Source organism: Alosa sapidissima, chromosome 13, assembly GCF_018492685.1.
Source record: "Alosa sapidissima isolate fAloSap1 chromosome 13, fAloSap1.pri, whole genome shotgun sequence".
Classification (NCBI taxonomy): domain Eukaryota; kingdom Metazoa; phylum Chordata; class Actinopteri; order Clupeiformes; family Clupeidae; genus Alosa; species Alosa sapidissima.
In genome coordinates this window covers 9729295-9746840 of record NC_055969.1, presented here as the reverse complement: position 1 = coordinate 9746840, position 17546 = coordinate 9729295, and the positions used below count along the sequence as shown (strand labels likewise).

Below are 17546 nucleotides of genomic sequence, written 5' to 3'. Positions count from 1 at the left end.
TGATAGGGAAAAAATGAAAGGACAGAAAGGACAGAGAACTCACTGCTTGGTAACAGCACACTTTGCGCTAATGTAACACTTCAACGTTATAAAACAATCAAACTTTTTAAAAAATGTATATAAACATGACTGTACTGGTGTAGGGGAATATAAACAAGTGAATGTAGCCATCTGCTGTGGAGCTCATACATGTTACAATTCAAAAAGATATGTTCCAAAATGAGATTCACAAAATAATAACAACATTAGAAATATTTTTTTTATTAAAGACATAATGCAAAAGATAGCAGTTGTTAAATTAACTTCTCTATTAAAACTGTAACAAATTCACATGAAAATCATTTGCTTTTTGTCAATACTTTGGTTAGACGCAAACATATTCACAAATGATTAGATCCTAAGCAGCCTATTCCTTCGATTGGTATGACACCAGCATGACCACTCCTGTGTGACTGACATCTAAATCAGTTCTTAGCACTGGCTGCCTCTCCTTCAGCCACTGCCAGAGTCTCTTTGTTCTTCAAAGCAGGGGTAAGTTCAATGGGCACCACCCTCTCTTTGCTCTCCGGAAGGGCCTTGTTGGGCGCCGTTATCTGTAGTTTGCCCTCGGCGAGAGAGCAGGTCACTGCCTCCGGATTCACTCCCTGGGGCAGGTCGAACTCTTGCCTGAACTCCTCACATCTGTAGGAGTAGGAGCCCTTGCCGTCGTCCTGCTTCTTCTCTGTCTTGCCACTGACCCGCAGTTTCCTGCCCACCTGCTTGACGGTGAGCTCCTCCGGGGCAAAGTCTTTGGTTTCAAGTGTCACGGCAAACTGATCTCCCGCCTTGCCCATGTGGAACGTGATGGGCTTGAACGTGGTCGGCGTCAGGCCCTGGTCGATCTCGTTGAAGATCTTCTGATGGAGGCGATCCATGAACTCCATGTTGTTTTTCATCTCCTGCATGTGCCTCATCATCTCCTGTTCCATCTGGAAGAACAGGGGCCTCGTCTCGGGCCACAGGCTGCGTACAGGCCAGTGGAAGTCCATGAATGGGCTGATAGGCTGGAATGCGCTGGGGCAAAGCATCTTGAATCGTCTGCTCAGTTAAAGTGTGCAGTTGGTTAGTCGTGTTTGGTCTCTGTTTGCTTCTGTCCCAGGCAACTAGCGCACAACTCTTTTTATACTGCGCCATGGAAAGTTCCAGTGGCATTCCAGTGACGTCTTAGGCAGCACAGTTCCTCACACTGACAGACTCTGCTAGGATGTCATGGCTATGCAGGTGCAGTCATACTCCAAAACAAGCCTGCTGTATTTTTGCCGTCTGGCTGTTAAATGCCTCTGCAGTACATCATTGTTCTATTTAAAGTGAGCAGCTTAACTGTTAGGCAGCCTAGCAAGCAACGTTTGTGTTATTGTGCTTCTGTAGGGGGAAAAAGCTAACCAAAAGCAAGCCAAACCAAAAACTAATCTCAATAAACACACACACACTCACAAACCATACGCTACTTTTACTTTTGAAACAGTCAATAGGCTATTCAAGCATTTGTGATAGTACTGTGATTTTAGGGCAATTATTTAGTTGTTAAAGCATGGTGTCTAATGTTATCTTGACCACAATGACACAAACCATTGTTTGTTGATGTGGTGGCTGAAAGGTGAGACAGTGAGTTTGTGATATTTTACTGACTGATATTTTGAAAGTCATGACTAACTGAAACAGCCCCCTGAATATATGAAAGAGAAATAATCAGTCCTTTAAATAGATCTCTCTAAATAGATGTCTCCTTTAAAAAGTTGTGAGTGTCTGTGACAAGTGACAACTGTGATGATAAAATCTAGCTGTAGGATGTTAGTTGATGAAGTTACATGTAACTATTACTGAAATGGACCACATAGAAAACCAACATAGAAAACCATTATTTGTCATACACTGTGGTAAATGTTAATGATAAGGAAAAAACAGGCCTCAGCATAGGGCCATATACAGGGCTAATTCAGTAAAGGCTGGACTACATGCTAGATTTCAGATAATGATAAAGATTGTAATCTTATAGCGTCGCATCATATCCTAAAATACTATTACCGTTTGCATCTAATATTAATTCATGAAAAAACATGCCTTACAAGAATCATACAACACGCAAGACACGTTCTCACGTCACGTAAACTTTTTAGGTACGCACTTGACGCAAACGTCGCTCTGACGTCAGGTAAGCTAAATCCACGCACGAGTGTCGCTGTCACTAACGTTCTTGTTTCCTGAGGTGAAAATGGTTCCTCCTGTCCAGGTATCTGCTCTGATCAAGGTAAAGTACATTCCCTGGACAATCTGTCAGTCTGGTCGAGTATCGTGGTCAGCATGCAGGGGAATGCCTGTCGAAAAAACAGCTAACTGAATTCAGTAAATTTCGTTCCTGTGACTACACACAAACCTAACGTTAGCAGCTAGCCAGCTGCTACACAGTTAAGCCAAACCACAGTTAGTTGTCATATTTTCAAGGTTATCAGTCAGTCTTTCTGTTGTTACTAGCTGTCAGCTATTTCAAGAGTGTTTGCAGTGTTGCATAGCAGTTTTCAGCCTGCCAGCCCAGTTCTCTTGACCGTCAATGAGCTAGCGTGAAGCACAACTGGTGGATTGATGCGTTAGCACGTTAGCTAGGAAGCCGAAGGTCAGAAGGTAGGCCTAACGTTAATCAACTAGAACTGGAGCTGCGTTGTTAACTTACAACTTCTAGAAGTGAAATCAAAACAGTATTGTTGAGACTGTAAAAATATGAATTTTGGACAATATGTACAGATTTAAACTCATATTGACAAGTGGCAAACTTTGTTTTGTTACCAAAATAATCGTCACATTCAAGAGAAAGAGGCTTTGATTGATTTTAGCAGCCCTCTAACCCCTACCTATATCTGGTATACTTTTTTTTACAGACTGCTAGGTGGTCTGCCTTGCTGGTCGGAATGGTATACGGTAAACAGCGATATGGTAAGCAGATGTGTCACTAAATTATCAGTGAATATTCACATGCACCACAGAACTAACAGACTGGAGGCCATAGAGTATTTCAAGTAAAACCCCTTCAATTTAGTCGTAGGCCTAATGTTTTGTGTCTCTGGTGACAGATTACCTGAAGCCCATTGCTGCAGAGGAGAGGAGGGTGGAAGAGGCCGAAAAGAAGTATAGAGAGGAACAAGAGCGCATTTACAAACAGCTTGCTGAAGGTATACTGCCTTTCAGTTATTCAATCTTCTGTCTTGAGTCTTTGATGTTTTTTTTTTAGTTTTGTTGTGAGAAACAGATGATGACTATGGTGTGTTTGTTTTTGTGTTGTTTGCCTTCCCAACAGCCAACGAGGACACCATTCTGAAATGAGTCATCCTTGCACTAAACCTTTTTTAAGTTAATAAACATCCCAACAAATATTGCACTTGTTAGACAGTGTTTGTTTAGCTTTCTTTCTTGTTGCACTCTAAACTAGTGCATTTCCTACAGTTTTGTGTTAGCTGTCTCCCTTTGGTTTGGTGATGGTGCTGCCATCATGTGGTCCTTTGGAAATATTAAAACACGGGACAGTTACAAATGCAGTGAAATCCTTGAAAAGAGGAATATGGTCCCAGAGGAATTATTTAAATAATCAAAAAATTAGGCCTTAATGGGTATTAAATCAAAATGTCTTCGTGTCTTGCTATGTTAAGACATAGTAGGACTTTATTACTTGATTTTTTAAATTATTATTTTGCCATTGCAATTTAAAATCTAAATATTGGCTAAGCTCCTTTAAACTTTTTTGAATAATGTACGAAATGACTCACATTAATGTCAGCAGAACAGGATGATGGAACCACCAACTTTTGTGGCCGGGATGCTGTCTCTTTGTTCTAACGTATACATTTAATGTGTCTACATTACTAGATCCCAAAAATCGTTTTGACAAAGCAATATATTTTAATAATAATATATTATAATTAGCGTAATCTTTGTATTTTGTTAATATATTCTTCTTTCCTTCTAAAAATTGGTAAACTCAGGTACATTGGAATGATAGTACGCATAGATGCTAAGTCTGTGTGCAGTGGTGAATATTTAGCTGCCCAATAAATGCCTAATTTTGCAGCATGTGTACTCCAAACATGCTAACAGACCATAACTTTTTTCAGGCCTAAGCTTATTTCCAACCTATTTGCTTTGCTGTATATCAAGTACTTATTGTTGTAGTACTTGCCTTCAATAATGTAATCATGAGATGATTTCAGTGTTGTACAATATGGATATTGAACCATGTTGTTCTTTGTATTTGTTTACATTTTAAAGTCCCAAAAGATGGGAACAAATTTGATTGTATCACTGCTATGGCATACTACTACATTAAATTAAATTAATCTGGAAAACTGGGTATTACTAAAGGCTATTGCATGTGGCTTGTTTTCATCAGTAAATGAAGTGCCTGTATTGAAATTCTAATACTTCAGAAAATTGTCCTGAAGAGAATTGGCTCTTTTATGGGGTAACTTCCCCCTCGGCATTCCCAGTGTTTTTGATCATTCTTGTCCTTCAGTGTTACCACAGCGCAGGTTTTACACAAGGCTAGGCAGGGCTACCTTAGTGTAATCCATTCCCGGTTTAGTGTAAATCCCAGGATTCAGGTCACAAGCCAATATGAGAAAGTGCTGAGTAAACTCTACCACCTCGTATCTAAACAGGGTTGTCTGGAATAGTTTTTTTTGGTGGAGATCCAGCAATTCATGCTAAACGTTAGTGCCACAAACGCTTGATTTTGTTGGGACTTGAGAAAATAAATTACTTTAATACAATTTCACCCGTGTTATCATTTTTAAACATCTTATCATACACATAACATTCCAAATTTCTATATCTTTAATTTTATAATTGTATGCTTGTTGTTATTCCATAAGTAAAGTAAATTCAATCCCCACAATGACCCTGACCTCTAGGTATCGATTTATGGAAACTGCTTATAGTTATGCTAGATAAGAGGCTTTATGCATGAGTGATTCATGTGTTATGAAATGCGACCACTACAGAAGCTAATTATAAAAGCTACTAGGCCCATTCTGTGAAGATGGATAACTGTCTAGGCCACACTTCATTTTTTCACTTACAGCAGTATCTGTGGATGGTGTCTTCAATGCAACAATATAACTATAAAATGGTGATGCATAACCTTTAAGTTCTTAAAAATTCACATGCTTTATTGGTGCCATAGTTTACAGTAAACTAACAATTACACAGTCATAGTACAAAATATATAGTATATGTGTTATTGTGGACGATAACCTTAAAAGCAGTTTTCTTGCAACTTAATATGAGTCATAAAAGTGGAGATCTCTTTGTGAAAAGTGTTGAACAAATTAAATTGACGTTATTGTAAGAGACCCCCTCATTTTAAATCGAATTGCATATTAACAAGCAGCAGCATTACTTTAGTCATTAGCCATGGATAGCCATACTATATTGACAGATGCACATACTTACATTTACTCTTTTACCAACACCTTAGTATTCATTGTGTGTGATACTTGGTACATCACAACGTACATTCACAAAGACAACATGTGTATTCTATCCGTTTCAAGGTACTCATAAAATCAAATGCTGGCAAATATACACTACTCACAAAAAGTTAGGGATATCTGGCTTTTGGGTGAAATGTAATGTTTCAGTACAGAAAGTACTGAAACATTGAACTGTTGGACACGTGCATTCAAATGTTTAGAGAAGGTCACATTAAGTTCACCTGTAAAGGTTATAGTGGATTTTAGGGTCATCATGAAATTTCACCCGAAAGTCGAATATCCCTGACTTTTTGTGAGTAGTGTATTTACAGAGATATTGTGATTCTAACCTTTGTGTTGTCTTGGGTAAGGAGAAAAATAACTTTACCCTTCCAACTATTTTTACATTTAAAAGAAGAGGCATATATTCCGAAGAATATTTGTCTTGGATCAGTCTTGTCAGACTAAGCTAACAATTAACCAGGTGTGTATCAAGGCCACTGGCATTAATATCTTCTTTCACCGTGGAGTCCCCCTGGTAATAATTAAGGATGTTTTACTAGGTATCTGGGGATGTTTTGGTCATTTACAGTAATCTGCCAGACGCCTTGAGCTTCAGAAATTGTACTAGTTCTCTTGTACCCACTGAGAGTAGAGGAGAGAGTTTTTGAGTCAGTATTCATGTTCACCATAGAACTATTTACAGTTATGTTTCCAGTGTGTTCACTTTAAACCCAGAGCATTCTCTGAAAATTAGGACACAGTCAGAACACAATCCACAGTTAAACCTATATCATGTTATTATACATACATTACACCATATCTGACTGGGAAGATCATCAGCAAGTCACTAACACTACTTAAAAATAAAGTTTGAAAAATATAAATGCCCTCCTCAGTTTTCAGGGAATGGTCCTGGTGCAGCAGTAAATTCACAGAGGAAATGAGAGCTGGCAATGATCGTTTGATTACTGGCAAAATAGTGATCTGCAAAGAGAACTATATGGTGTCATTTCACATGATCAGATGACATGTATTAGTACAGATGACCACAGTCCACTTTGTAATATCAGATTCCAAAGATTAATATTCTATCTTAACATGTAAGGATGTCTAAATGGCCATGGGATTTAATAATCAACCAGTGATAATTCCTGGAACCCTGAGTTTTATAGTACAAAGTAAATGAAACAGAATATGGGATCATCACCATCTTTCTCCAGCTGCATGAATTGGTATTACCCTTAGTCGGTCCACATGGGGATGGGTGGAGTTTCTGGGGCCAAGGTTTATTGGCTTTGCTGAGCTGCATCACCTTCATGTGGTGCCCATCTCTGTCTTTCACTTCTGTTTTCTCATCACAAAAAGGGGCAAAGATTGACCTCTCACCCCTGACTTGTCAGACTATATATGATGGTAAGGTGTTCCGAAATGTCCCGTTCTATCCTTTAGTTCCACCTCTAGCATATTGAGCACGTCTTGGATCCTCCACCACCACCTGGGTTACCAGCTGCATTTGAAGAAAGAAATTGTTAGCCAAGTCTGCAGTGAATGGACAGTGGAACCAGTCATATAGCTAGCCAACCAGTCCTGAAAAAGTAGGCCACATGGAGTAACATGCTTTGAGTTTGAGTCAAGCTCTCTATTCTTATGAACTAGCACTGTTCAACATGTGTTGGAAGAATTCAGATTGGCTTTTCCTCTGATATAAGAACAAAATGTGTCTAATGACAAAACATAAGTTTCTACTCTACCAACACGGTGTTACAGTAGAGTATGGTGTATTACACTGAAGAAGGTCGCAAATTGGTCTAATGTATATCATGTCTGTTCTGAAATGATTGCAAGCCTGGCTTACATTTGCCTCCAGAAGTGCCCTCTTTGGCCGCCTTAGCATCCTCTAACTCCTTCAGCTGGGCCTCGTGTATCTCTTGCCTCGCCTTCCACTCTTTCCTGTTGTTCAGAATACCATTTAACATTGGCGTGATGGTAGGATGAAAGCGGGAAAACTCCTATAGAGAAAAACAAGGGAAAGAATAATTGCAATGTTGTGAGGCAAGTTCTGCTGGCCTCACCTGCAATGGTCCACTTTCTCTCTTAATATTTTCAACATATGTGTCAAAGTTGAAATTACTTAGAGAGGGGGAATGGAAAAGTAGCGTACTGCCTAGAACTGTCCCATGCACCATCAATAGTATAAGTGAGCAGTGATCGAGCTAATCTTTTTAGACCCTCGTAGTCACTTCCAAAATATCATGAAATATACATATTTTTAGTGTAGTATTTCAGTGTAATCCTACCTTGTATACAAAAGTGCAGACGAAATCGATGAAACCACACTGCATCTTGGGTAAGTCAGCTACCTTAGTTCTGTCCATCATGGGCTTTGAATACAAAGAGAAGTTACAAACAGGCCTTGTCCATGCCAGATTGACCAGTTGATAAACCCGAACAAACACTGAATACACCAATACTCACAATGGGTTGCTGGTCCAGAACACTCCTCTCCAAGTCACCTTGCTCCCAGAACTCTTCTGCCACATTAAGAGCCACCTGGCAACAGCCACATTGGGAAGTTTATTTTGGCAAAAAGAGAACTACTTGTGTAGTCTGTATTGTGTAGAAATTTCCACTTGCATACACCTCTAAATCACTTGTTGTCATGTTGTTGCTATTCACCTTGCTTTGAATTTCCCATGGTTTGGCGATGGCTGACAGGTCACAGGCTGTCATCATCATGGCCCTGGAAGTGCAGGAAAACGCATGAGAAGAGTTGTTTGTCCTCAGTTAGGTTAATGGTTATCTACTCGCTATACCATAAATTGTCATTGGTGTGTACTCACATAACAATTTCTTTTCTCGTTGTCTCCAGGGACATGAAATCTACCCATTTTTTCTCATCCTCATATGTTTCTGATAAATCCACAATCTTCTGGAACATTGTCCTTTTTCTAATTTGCAGACAAAAAATTAGTTGTGATAGATAAATGGTATTGTTGCTGACATGCTATGCATATATTTTTGACAAATAATAAGCTTTGGGACACCACTTACTTGAAATACAAAGCAAGGTCGGTGGCAATAATGGCAATGTCCATGAGATGGATGACATGTTCATTTTGTCTTCTGTTGAGGTTTTGGAAAATATTCAAACTCTTGAAAGATGGAGAGAAAATCATTCTCACTTTAACAACACACAATTGTTCACTTAAAACAGAAGAAGTCAACAGACATATTTTGTGAGCATTGTGTGAATATCTAGTAAGCAACATATGTATTTTACCTCATCCTGAAGCAGGAATTTGCCAAACTCTAAATGATGCCTCTCTAGAATGGATGACCCATGTAGCTTAGCAAGTGGATTGCCAGATCTACAAATGATTGGACAAGAAACTGAAAAAGAGCTGCATCTTACGTTGTACATTTATCATACTTTTAAATGGTTATTCAATCTGTGGTAGGTATTGACACCGACTATAACACACTTTACTTGACAGTATCGACCTAAGAGTGACATGACACTGTCATGAACGCGTCATAAACAAGTCATAAAAGTTTATGACATAACGCTTCTGTTTTAAGTGACATTCGGTTTTTGTCATAACAAGTTAGGTTTAGGATTAGGGTTAGGGATGGGTTAGGGTTAGAGGTTAGGATTAGGGTTACGGTTGGGGTTCATATGTCATGACAGTGTCATGTCACTCTTATGTCGATACTGTCAAGTAAAGTGTTACCACATATTATCACATGTATAAATTGCATATAATCTCGAATAAACAAGGTTTTTTGAATGGGTTTACTTGAGAGTATGGAATATTTGGCCTAATTTGAAGGTATTTCTTCATGCTTAGGTTTACTTGTTCTGTGATGTCATGACTGTGATGGAGTGCACTATCAATGAGACTTGGTGCCTTGTAGACCTTAGTTCAAAGCCGGTTGAGGTGATTGCTGTCTCCCCTCTCTACAATGACTATAGGTAAATATAAAGTAAAAATAATTTCTGATATACGTACTTAACCTGGTAGAGATTATTGGTTCCCCTGTGATCTATGTCATGTAGGAAACCAGCTGTGATCATCGCCATCACTTCCAGGTCAGTGTAGTAGCGTTTCAACAGCCCTGTCTGTCAACACACAGTCAGCAAGCTCTTAGTTACTGTACTTCTCTTAGCCATAGGCTTACACTATGAAAATTACTTTAGTTGAGTAAATATTTTAGAAATGCTGCATGAATGCAATGTTTTTTTTACCGTTAAAAGAGTGAACATTGTCTGTCCCACGTTGAATCCATGGCGCCAGTTGTGATAGGTGATCCTTCTGTAGCCTTTACTGACTGAGTACATGAACCTTACCAAAACCTGTCAGATCAGTAATCAAATCAAAAGTTCATTTTAGACAATGTCATCTTCCCCACGCCCCTTCAATCAGCATTACTGTATAACACACTTGCCTCCTGAGGAACCTGGAACTTTTTGACAACTCCGACTTCATAGTACATTTGAATCGCACACTTCACAAGGTCCATCTCTGTGCAGTCAAAGTCAGAGAAATGGAACTCGTAGATTTCAAACTTCTTTGGGCCCGGGAGCTCTTTTTTCTAGAAAGAAACATTGATGATTGTTGCTCATTCATTTAAAGAGCAATTCTTGTATTTCTAGAAAGATGTTTTGCAAAGAAAAAAATCTCTTTGTAGGTGAGTACCAGGATCTGCCGAAATTCATCCTCATCACAGTCTGCTGGTTCTCTATCAAAATATTCTCTTGTTTTCTAGGAAATTGGAAGAAACATTAGACATAGAGTCAGCACTAAGTATTTAGCTGTGACCGTTATTAGGGATAAATGTAAAGATGCCCTTTCTGCTCACCAGAATGTTCTGGATTTCATCATTCCGGCACTTGACATGATACATTACCATGTCTTGGGCAATGTCTTTCTTGTTCTCTAGTTTATTCATCTTGTCGTAGGTGTCTGGGTTTAGTACTGACCATCCAAGGAACTGTGTCAAGGCCTGTGGAAAGAGCCGATGTTGGGATTAAGTGGTTTGTGAACTGTGATCGCTGCAGAGCTCTTGGCAGTCGATGGGGATGCCTTGTTTCTCTGAGTCACCCTCAGACGAGACGGGATGGATGAGGTGTGTGTGTGTGTGTGGGGGGGGGGGGGGGGGGGGGGTAGAGGGGTGGTTACCTCCATGAGTTGTTCATCCTGCTCATCGAAGGGCTTGCCATCCTTCCGGTTGTAGAAAGTGGCCACGCCCACGATTTCTTCCTTCTTGTTGACGATTGGCAGGGAGAGGACATTCTTTATTGTCCAGCCACTGCTGTCCAATGGCTCTTTCTGCACAGAAAAGAGCAACTGTCAGAACTAATGACTTATATAAATCTTTTGTATACAGTCACAGCAAGAGGGATCTATGAACAACATTTAGTTTGGGCATCTATTTGGCCCTCAATTGGCTTTTAGTTTCTGTAAATGTTTGTTCTGTTACTTCTGCATTTGCTTGTAATTGCACTTCAAAGATATGGGGAACCTTTTATACATATAGATGGTTTTGGTCTTGTGGATTCGTGATAACCAGCTACAAATGGATATTTTTACCTGAAACTGGAACGTCTCCTCTGCTGGTGCATTCATGAGGTTACAAATCTGAAAATGTGACAATGCAATCGTAAACATGGAGATAAACTAACAACGGCACACTGTAAAGTACATTTCTGTGGGTGAAAAAAAATCACATACCAATCCAGTTTCTGCCACGTAAACAGGCATCCCACTTGCTAAAGCCCAATGATCAGCAGGAGGAGATCTGTGGAAGACAAATTAACAAATAACTACCTGCAAACAGTAAGATAACTTCAACAATGATCAAACAAATTAGTGTACCAGTTACCTTGTTAAAGCTGTTAAAGGTTAAATAAAAAAAACTCTATTCATTGTACCTCAAAATGTTGAATATGCAGAATGGAGCCATACTTACGGAATGACTTTGATGTCTTCCTTTCCATGCAAAATATAATCAATGACTTTGTAGAAGATTACCTCCTAAAATAGGTGTAAAGAAAACGTTTTGTTTTTTAAACATGTTTAATTTTTTAAAAGAAAAAAAACTGAATGGTGTAAAACATAGATGTTCATTGAACATGAATTCTGATTCTCACCCTGCCATCCGGGGTCACTGGACCAGAGTAAGGGGCCTGCTCCCCCATTAACACAGGCCAGATATCAAAGAACTCCTGTGGACAAAACACAAATGAGGTGAGTGACCACTGAGTTTTATTTTGTGGACAATTTCTTCTAACATTCAGCATTTCCTGATTGTCTTGTCTTGACAGTAGATCGTTGTGACTGATGAACTAGCTAACTTTCTCCACATTCTGTTTTACCTATGATTTCAGAACTCTTCACCACCATTCACAGTCAAAACAGTTTAGACATGGGAAGTTGCTGTACACAGAGCAATAATGGACTATCTGGTTACGTTGACAAGCACAAGGTCGTACTTTTTCTTTGGTCATGTCCAGCAGGCCGACTGAGTATCTGTCACAGTTCAGGTATGCACGCACTGTGTACAAAGCCTTGTGAAACTGTCGCTCAATGTCTGTGAGCTCTTCAAACACTTTGTTGGCCGACCACAGCAGGAGCTGTAGCAGAGATAAATCAAAGGGAAGCATTGTTAATATGACATAGTGGAGAAGGAACCACTGCTGCCAGAGCTAGTCATGTCCGTTTTTGACACTCACCTGGCCTTTCCTCGTCTCACAGTTGTGAAGGTAGTTCAAGTGGTAGATTTTCAAGTTCAAAGAGGCAACTTTCATATACTTTAAAAAAAGCTGTGTCAAGAAAAAAAGAGTCAGCATATTTCATTGGTTCTGCTAGACCAAACTAACAGATTTAATGTCACATTTAACTTAAAAGATAGCATTGTACCATTGTATGAGCTGCATGTGAAATCCATAGTGATAGATCCACAAATTATGAATAGGCTAAATACTATGGTGTGTGTGTGGGTTGGGGGGGGATGTGGTGGCAGACTCACATCCTCATCCGCATCAGTGAAATGAGGCCCAGTGGTTTTGTTGACGACCATGACAACAGCCACCACATCTTTGCCGTTCATGATGGGCACGGCCATGAGATTTCGTGTTGTATATCCAGTCAGCTCGTCCACAAAATTGCTGAAGTTACTGTTCTGGATAGTGTAGAGATATGTGTCATCAGGAGACATCACAGCTAAGGCATGGACTGCTTTGTACTGCTCATTTCAGTAACATGACCTCCATTTTGGAGCTATAAACCGTCTGCTTGACTACAAAAATGACAATAAAGGTTCAAAATGCCACTTTATAACAGTTGATCAGAAGAAAATTGTTCTGACAAATGTCATTCTTCCAGATAACAACTTAGTAATTAATATAAACATATCTGTTGTCCAGGATTCATACTCATCTTTCTACTATATTTCTTGTCAATTCTAGGGAAGTGTATATGCCCTTGTTATTCATCATTGGGCTATTCCTATAAATGAATATGATCCTTCCATTTGTCTTGCTGCCCTGCTAATAAAGGCACTGCAGGTAAATTAATCCTGGATCCCAAAAGGTAATGGGATATGTCCATAAATGGGATTATGTCAAGAGGATTTAGTGCAGCACTAGGTTGTATTGTATCATGATGTGATATTGTGTAATGCTGAGCAGGTGATCATATAACATTTTTTACATCCATTTTTCTTAGTTTTTCCCAGTAGACAACATAAGCAGTGACGCCTACAATATAATTACAAAATACCAAAGATATACCAAAGGCCTATCATGTATGAGAATTATGTGTAACAATAGCACAGCCTTGGTTGTTCTTGGTTGCTTTCTGTCTTTAATGTTAAGTGTCAATTTGACCTATCTGAAACCTAATTTTGTAAATTGACCTGTCACTGGGGATGACTTAAATCCCTTACCTCTGCCACATCCTTGACATTGGTGTGTTTCTTTGTCTGGGCCACATTGCCCACTATTCCAATATCAAGGGGGAAGACGATCTCAGAGTCGGGCGGGACAATGCAGTCCTCGAGCTCTGAGTCAACGCCAATATTGAAGAGCCGGGTGGCGAGCTCAGCAATGCCGTTCCGCTGCCGGTACATGTAGAGACTGCAGCGGTCGGCCTGGGTGAGGTGACAGATCCTTTTTAGGATCTTGAAGATCACTTTCTCCATGTTCACGTTCTCCTGCATGTCCTTGATGACATCAAACAGGATCTCACTTTCCTCCACCTGGCTCACCTCCTTGAACATGGTGAAGTCCACCGTGGACTCCTCAACACCCATGGCCGAGGCGATGGCCCCAGCACTGAGCTTCTTGTTGAAGTAGCTCGTGGCAAAGGCTTGGTTTCCATCCAGGAACTTGGCGACGTCCTCCTTGCTGACACTCATCTTGGTTTTGGGATCCTCTGCCCCAATCCCAGAAAATATGTGTCAAATTCACGTGAAAATGACACACAAGGTCGGCGGTTGTAGGAGTCACTTTGGCAACAAAAAAAGTTGAAAAGTTCCCACCTTTAGGTCCTTGAGGCTCCCCAAAAGAGGAGGAAAGGTAAAAGAACACACTGTGGAAGGGAGACACACCTGCAGGCACAGGGAAGACCTGAGTCCAATCCAACTGTCATCAGCAAGGTTTTTTCCTAATAGCATTGAAGGTGAACCAGGATCTGCTAATGCAAAAAACTGGTCAGCTGACCTACCCTCAGGCTAATGGACGTCGCTCAGGCCACCAGACTGACTTCCTCACTCCCTTCAGTTCCCTCCTGTCTCCTCCTCTAGAAGGACAACTCTCAAGTGATGACCACTCAGCAAGGGCAGCAAGACACAAAAGAGTGTTTTAAAAAATGACCCAGCGGTGTTGGAGAGGGCTGGAGAGTGTGTTTAGGACACCAGGTGCCCGCTCCCTGTCTTCTCGTGTGGTTTTCGCGCACAAGCTCTTTATGTCCTTATTAAAAACACACTCCTCGATCCTAAGCCCTATTTAAGCATGTCACTAGCTGATTATCTCAGCACCCCAGTTCTTGTCTCAGACACGCTGCTTTACCTGCACAATGCCCAGGCACAGGGAAAGAGCCATCCACCTGCATGAGAATATATACTGTGTAACATTTAACTTGTATACACGTGTGAATGTACCATTCATTGAGATATAAACAAGGAATGCAGGCTTGTATTTGAATCGAGAATTGATTTGGATATCTGTAACTCTAGGATACGAACATGTAGCCACTGATTTTAAGCACAAAGAACAGAATTTAGAATAGATTGAAACTCCACAAAATAAAACTTCCTAATGTCTCAAGTCCCTTGAAATATTGTCCTTGGCTGGATGTTATATACAAGATTCCTCCCAGTATTTAAGCAAGTAACGTCAAATGTTATTAAAACACATTCTGTACTTAGTCCATCTCTCATATGGCAAATGCCCTTCTCTTTTTGCAGTAGATAAGCGAGGATTGCTATTTGATTACTGTAATGAGACGTTATAGCTCATATTACATATCTTACTGTGATAACTCGAGGACAACAACAACAATGACTCTTCTACATTCTCATTTGTAACTTCAATATCATGTCCAATATGATATCATAACTCAATCTATGGATACCAAATTAATCAGTGGCTTTCCCAAGGAAGTACCCATTCCATTATAACATACAGTAATCCTCCCCTGTGCGCAGAGGAGCAGGTCTATATAAAGGACTCTATCCATCTTAAGGAAAAGGTCAGCTAGATAATCTGCACATTAATAGCAAGATGAAGCACTCGGATACAGCGAGTGATAGATTTGGTCATCATGAGATGGGATATTGAGAAGGGAGTGCTCTGTACAGAAAGGGCTCAGGGTGGACAGTGTGTGATGCACGAGTGACCCACTTACACCTATTTCTTTTCGAACCATCATGTTTCTCTTATCACAGAGATATCTAAAAAGGACATTAAACAGAGAACTGCTGACATTTTTTTTTAGCTGCTATAAAATGGATTGGAAGATTCTCTGAAATCAACTGCCTGAAGCTTTCTTTTGCACTTCAACAACATTTTGGTTCTGTGTGTGTTTTTTTTTTTCTTTTTTAGTTCAATTTAAACCACTCTAAATAGAACCTTGCAATGTTTTCTGTTTTAAAACGGAAGGCTAATTCAAACCTTGCTCAACCGTGACCTTTAAAATAAAACATACAACCAACAACCTATTTTGTCGTATGAATTTTGTCGTTTGAAAAAAGGAGTTTGTATTTTGACATTTGAGTTTTTGGCATAGTTTTGGAAGCTTCATTGCCTTGCACCTGGCAAGTCCTGGACATGTCATATCATGTTTAGGGGATGCTTTCACCAATGTTGTGAGGTTGCTAGATTATGTTGTTTCTAACAACCACAAGATGGCAGCAGATCACAGAACACAATATAGGCCAGAGTGTCATGAAAGTGTGCCAGGATGACAGTACAGTGTGCCAGAGTACTGCCTACTCCTGACCTCCGCCATGCTTTCAATAGACTAAATGATTGCTCACAAAGTTAGTTACAGCCCAGCCATGTCTGCTGTGGACTCTAACCGTTACAGGTTTATCAGAGCAATTTCTTTTACACCTCTCCATTGAGCATTTTTATGTTGCAAGGAATTCATTGTGTCGTAAACCATAATTTTCTTACACATCACGCTTTGTAATGGTGTTGTAAGATAAAAAGGTCACTGTGTTCCCAGTATTGCTCCACAACCCCCCAAAACAAGCTCAAAATAGCAGGAAATCCCCAGTAAGGTAACATATCTGTTGCTCCTGAAAATACTTTAGTGAAGAGATCATGGTTGTGTATGTTATCTAGGCCTACTGGCAAATGTGAGTCAGTCGGAAACTTTCTACCATTTCAAATACAGCTCTAGTAAAGCTAGACATGCATCCGAACTCAAATCAAGGTGCTTTTTATTATGTAACACACTCAGTGTGTGGTTACATGCAAACAATCAGATTTCACTCCGATTAAATTCTTTACTCCAAATAAAAATGTAATCTAAACTGAGTTCTCTGATTGAACTCCAATTTTATAAAATCAGAGAACCTGAGTATTAATTTCAATCTGATTAAATTTGTCATTTAACCCTCTCTGATGTAACCAAAACTCTGATTACAGTTGGAGTTTATAACTTTCTATGGAACCTTATTGTTGTGGAACAGAGTTTTTCCATTGTTGTGAAACTTTTGTTAGAATGTTCAAAACTCCCTGCTGAAGGGTTTTGGGAATCGGATTTTTAGTCAATTTAGTTTAGTTCACAGAATTCTGATAATACTCTGATTGGTGCTTTACTCTGCACATGTTTTGCACATGTAACCACACTGACTGACATAGAGCTGAGACACAGAGCTTAATTGCCAACACACTTAACCCTTGTAAGGTGTTAATGTTTTTGCTTCTCAGCCAATGTTCCCGGGTCTGGTGGACCCACCACATTATTAGGCTTTTAAATCAATACAGTGATAACAATTTATGTAAAAACACTTATTTATGTAAAAAAATCAGATGTTTACTTTAGCTCAATTACCAATGATATAGACATCATTTATGGTTCATATTTCCCCCCCTGTGAGATCACATTTATGATCATATGTATGAATTTTTTTTTTTTTTTTTTTGTGAGAAAATTAGAAAATGCAATTATAAACAAGGTAAAAAATTAGAAACAAGCTTTTTGATAATTATTGAGGCTTATTTCTTAGAACTTAATCAGAACAGGTGCAAGTGCTTAAAATGTAACAACTTTTTGTAACTGTGTCTGGGAATAGCCGGAGCAGAAAGACAACATTCCCGCACACAGTCACCTATACTCAGACATGGTTATGGTTACGCTTTTGTCCAATATGCAGACATGCACACACACAGACACACACACACACACACACACACACACACACACACACACACACAGCAGGCCCAGTTAGAAGAAGGACACAGTCAAGGTACATAGTACCTACAATTATTACACTTGGGTCCAATAGACCAGAACACCACATGTGTAATAGTTATGT

The 17546-nt window shown here is 39.6% G+C and overlaps 2 protein-coding genes and 1 long non-coding RNA gene across 3 annotated transcripts; 1 reads left to right on the top strand and 2 right to left on the bottom strand.

Moving 5' to 3' along the window:
* Positions 1-245: 245 nt before the first annotated feature.
* On the bottom strand, positions 246-1145 carry hspb11 (heat shock protein, alpha-crystallin-related, b11). Its single transcript, XM_042059887.1, has one exon. It carries the CDS (start codon positions 1065-1067, stop codon positions 465-467), a length of 603 nt encoding a protein of 200 aa, XP_041915821.1. The 5' UTR covers positions 1068-1145; the 3' UTR covers positions 246-464.
* Positions 1146-2153: 1008 nt separating this feature from the next.
* Positions 2154-3404, top strand: LOC121680488. Its single transcript, XR_006021720.1, has 4 exons — positions 2154-2287; positions 2913-2967; positions 3105-3203; positions 3329-3404. It is a non-coding gene; the product is annotated as an uncharacterized LOC121680488 (long non-coding RNA).
* A 1761-nt stretch (positions 3405-5165) lies between these two features.
* Positions 5166-15095, bottom strand: pde6b (phosphodiesterase 6B, cGMP-specific, rod, beta). The gene is made up of 22 exons (XM_042060364.1): positions 13446-15095; positions 12528-12680; positions 12232-12321; positions 11992-12132; positions 11650-11724; positions 11469-11533; positions 11231-11297; positions 11090-11137; positions 10679-10828; positions 10359-10502; positions 10196-10261; positions 9945-10091; positions 9745-9852; positions 9509-9618; positions 8779-8866; positions 8550-8650; positions 8339-8446; positions 8175-8238; positions 7974-8048; positions 7796-7879; positions 7354-7507; positions 5166-7005 (listed from the first exon to the last, which is right to left on the bottom strand). The coding sequence occupies exons 1-22, from the start codon at positions 13914-13916 to the stop codon at positions 6956-6958; spliced, it is 2559 nt and encodes an 852-aa protein (XP_041916298.1). The 5' UTR covers positions 13917-15095; the 3' UTR covers positions 5166-6955.
* Between the last annotated feature and the right edge of the window lie 2451 nt (positions 15096-17546).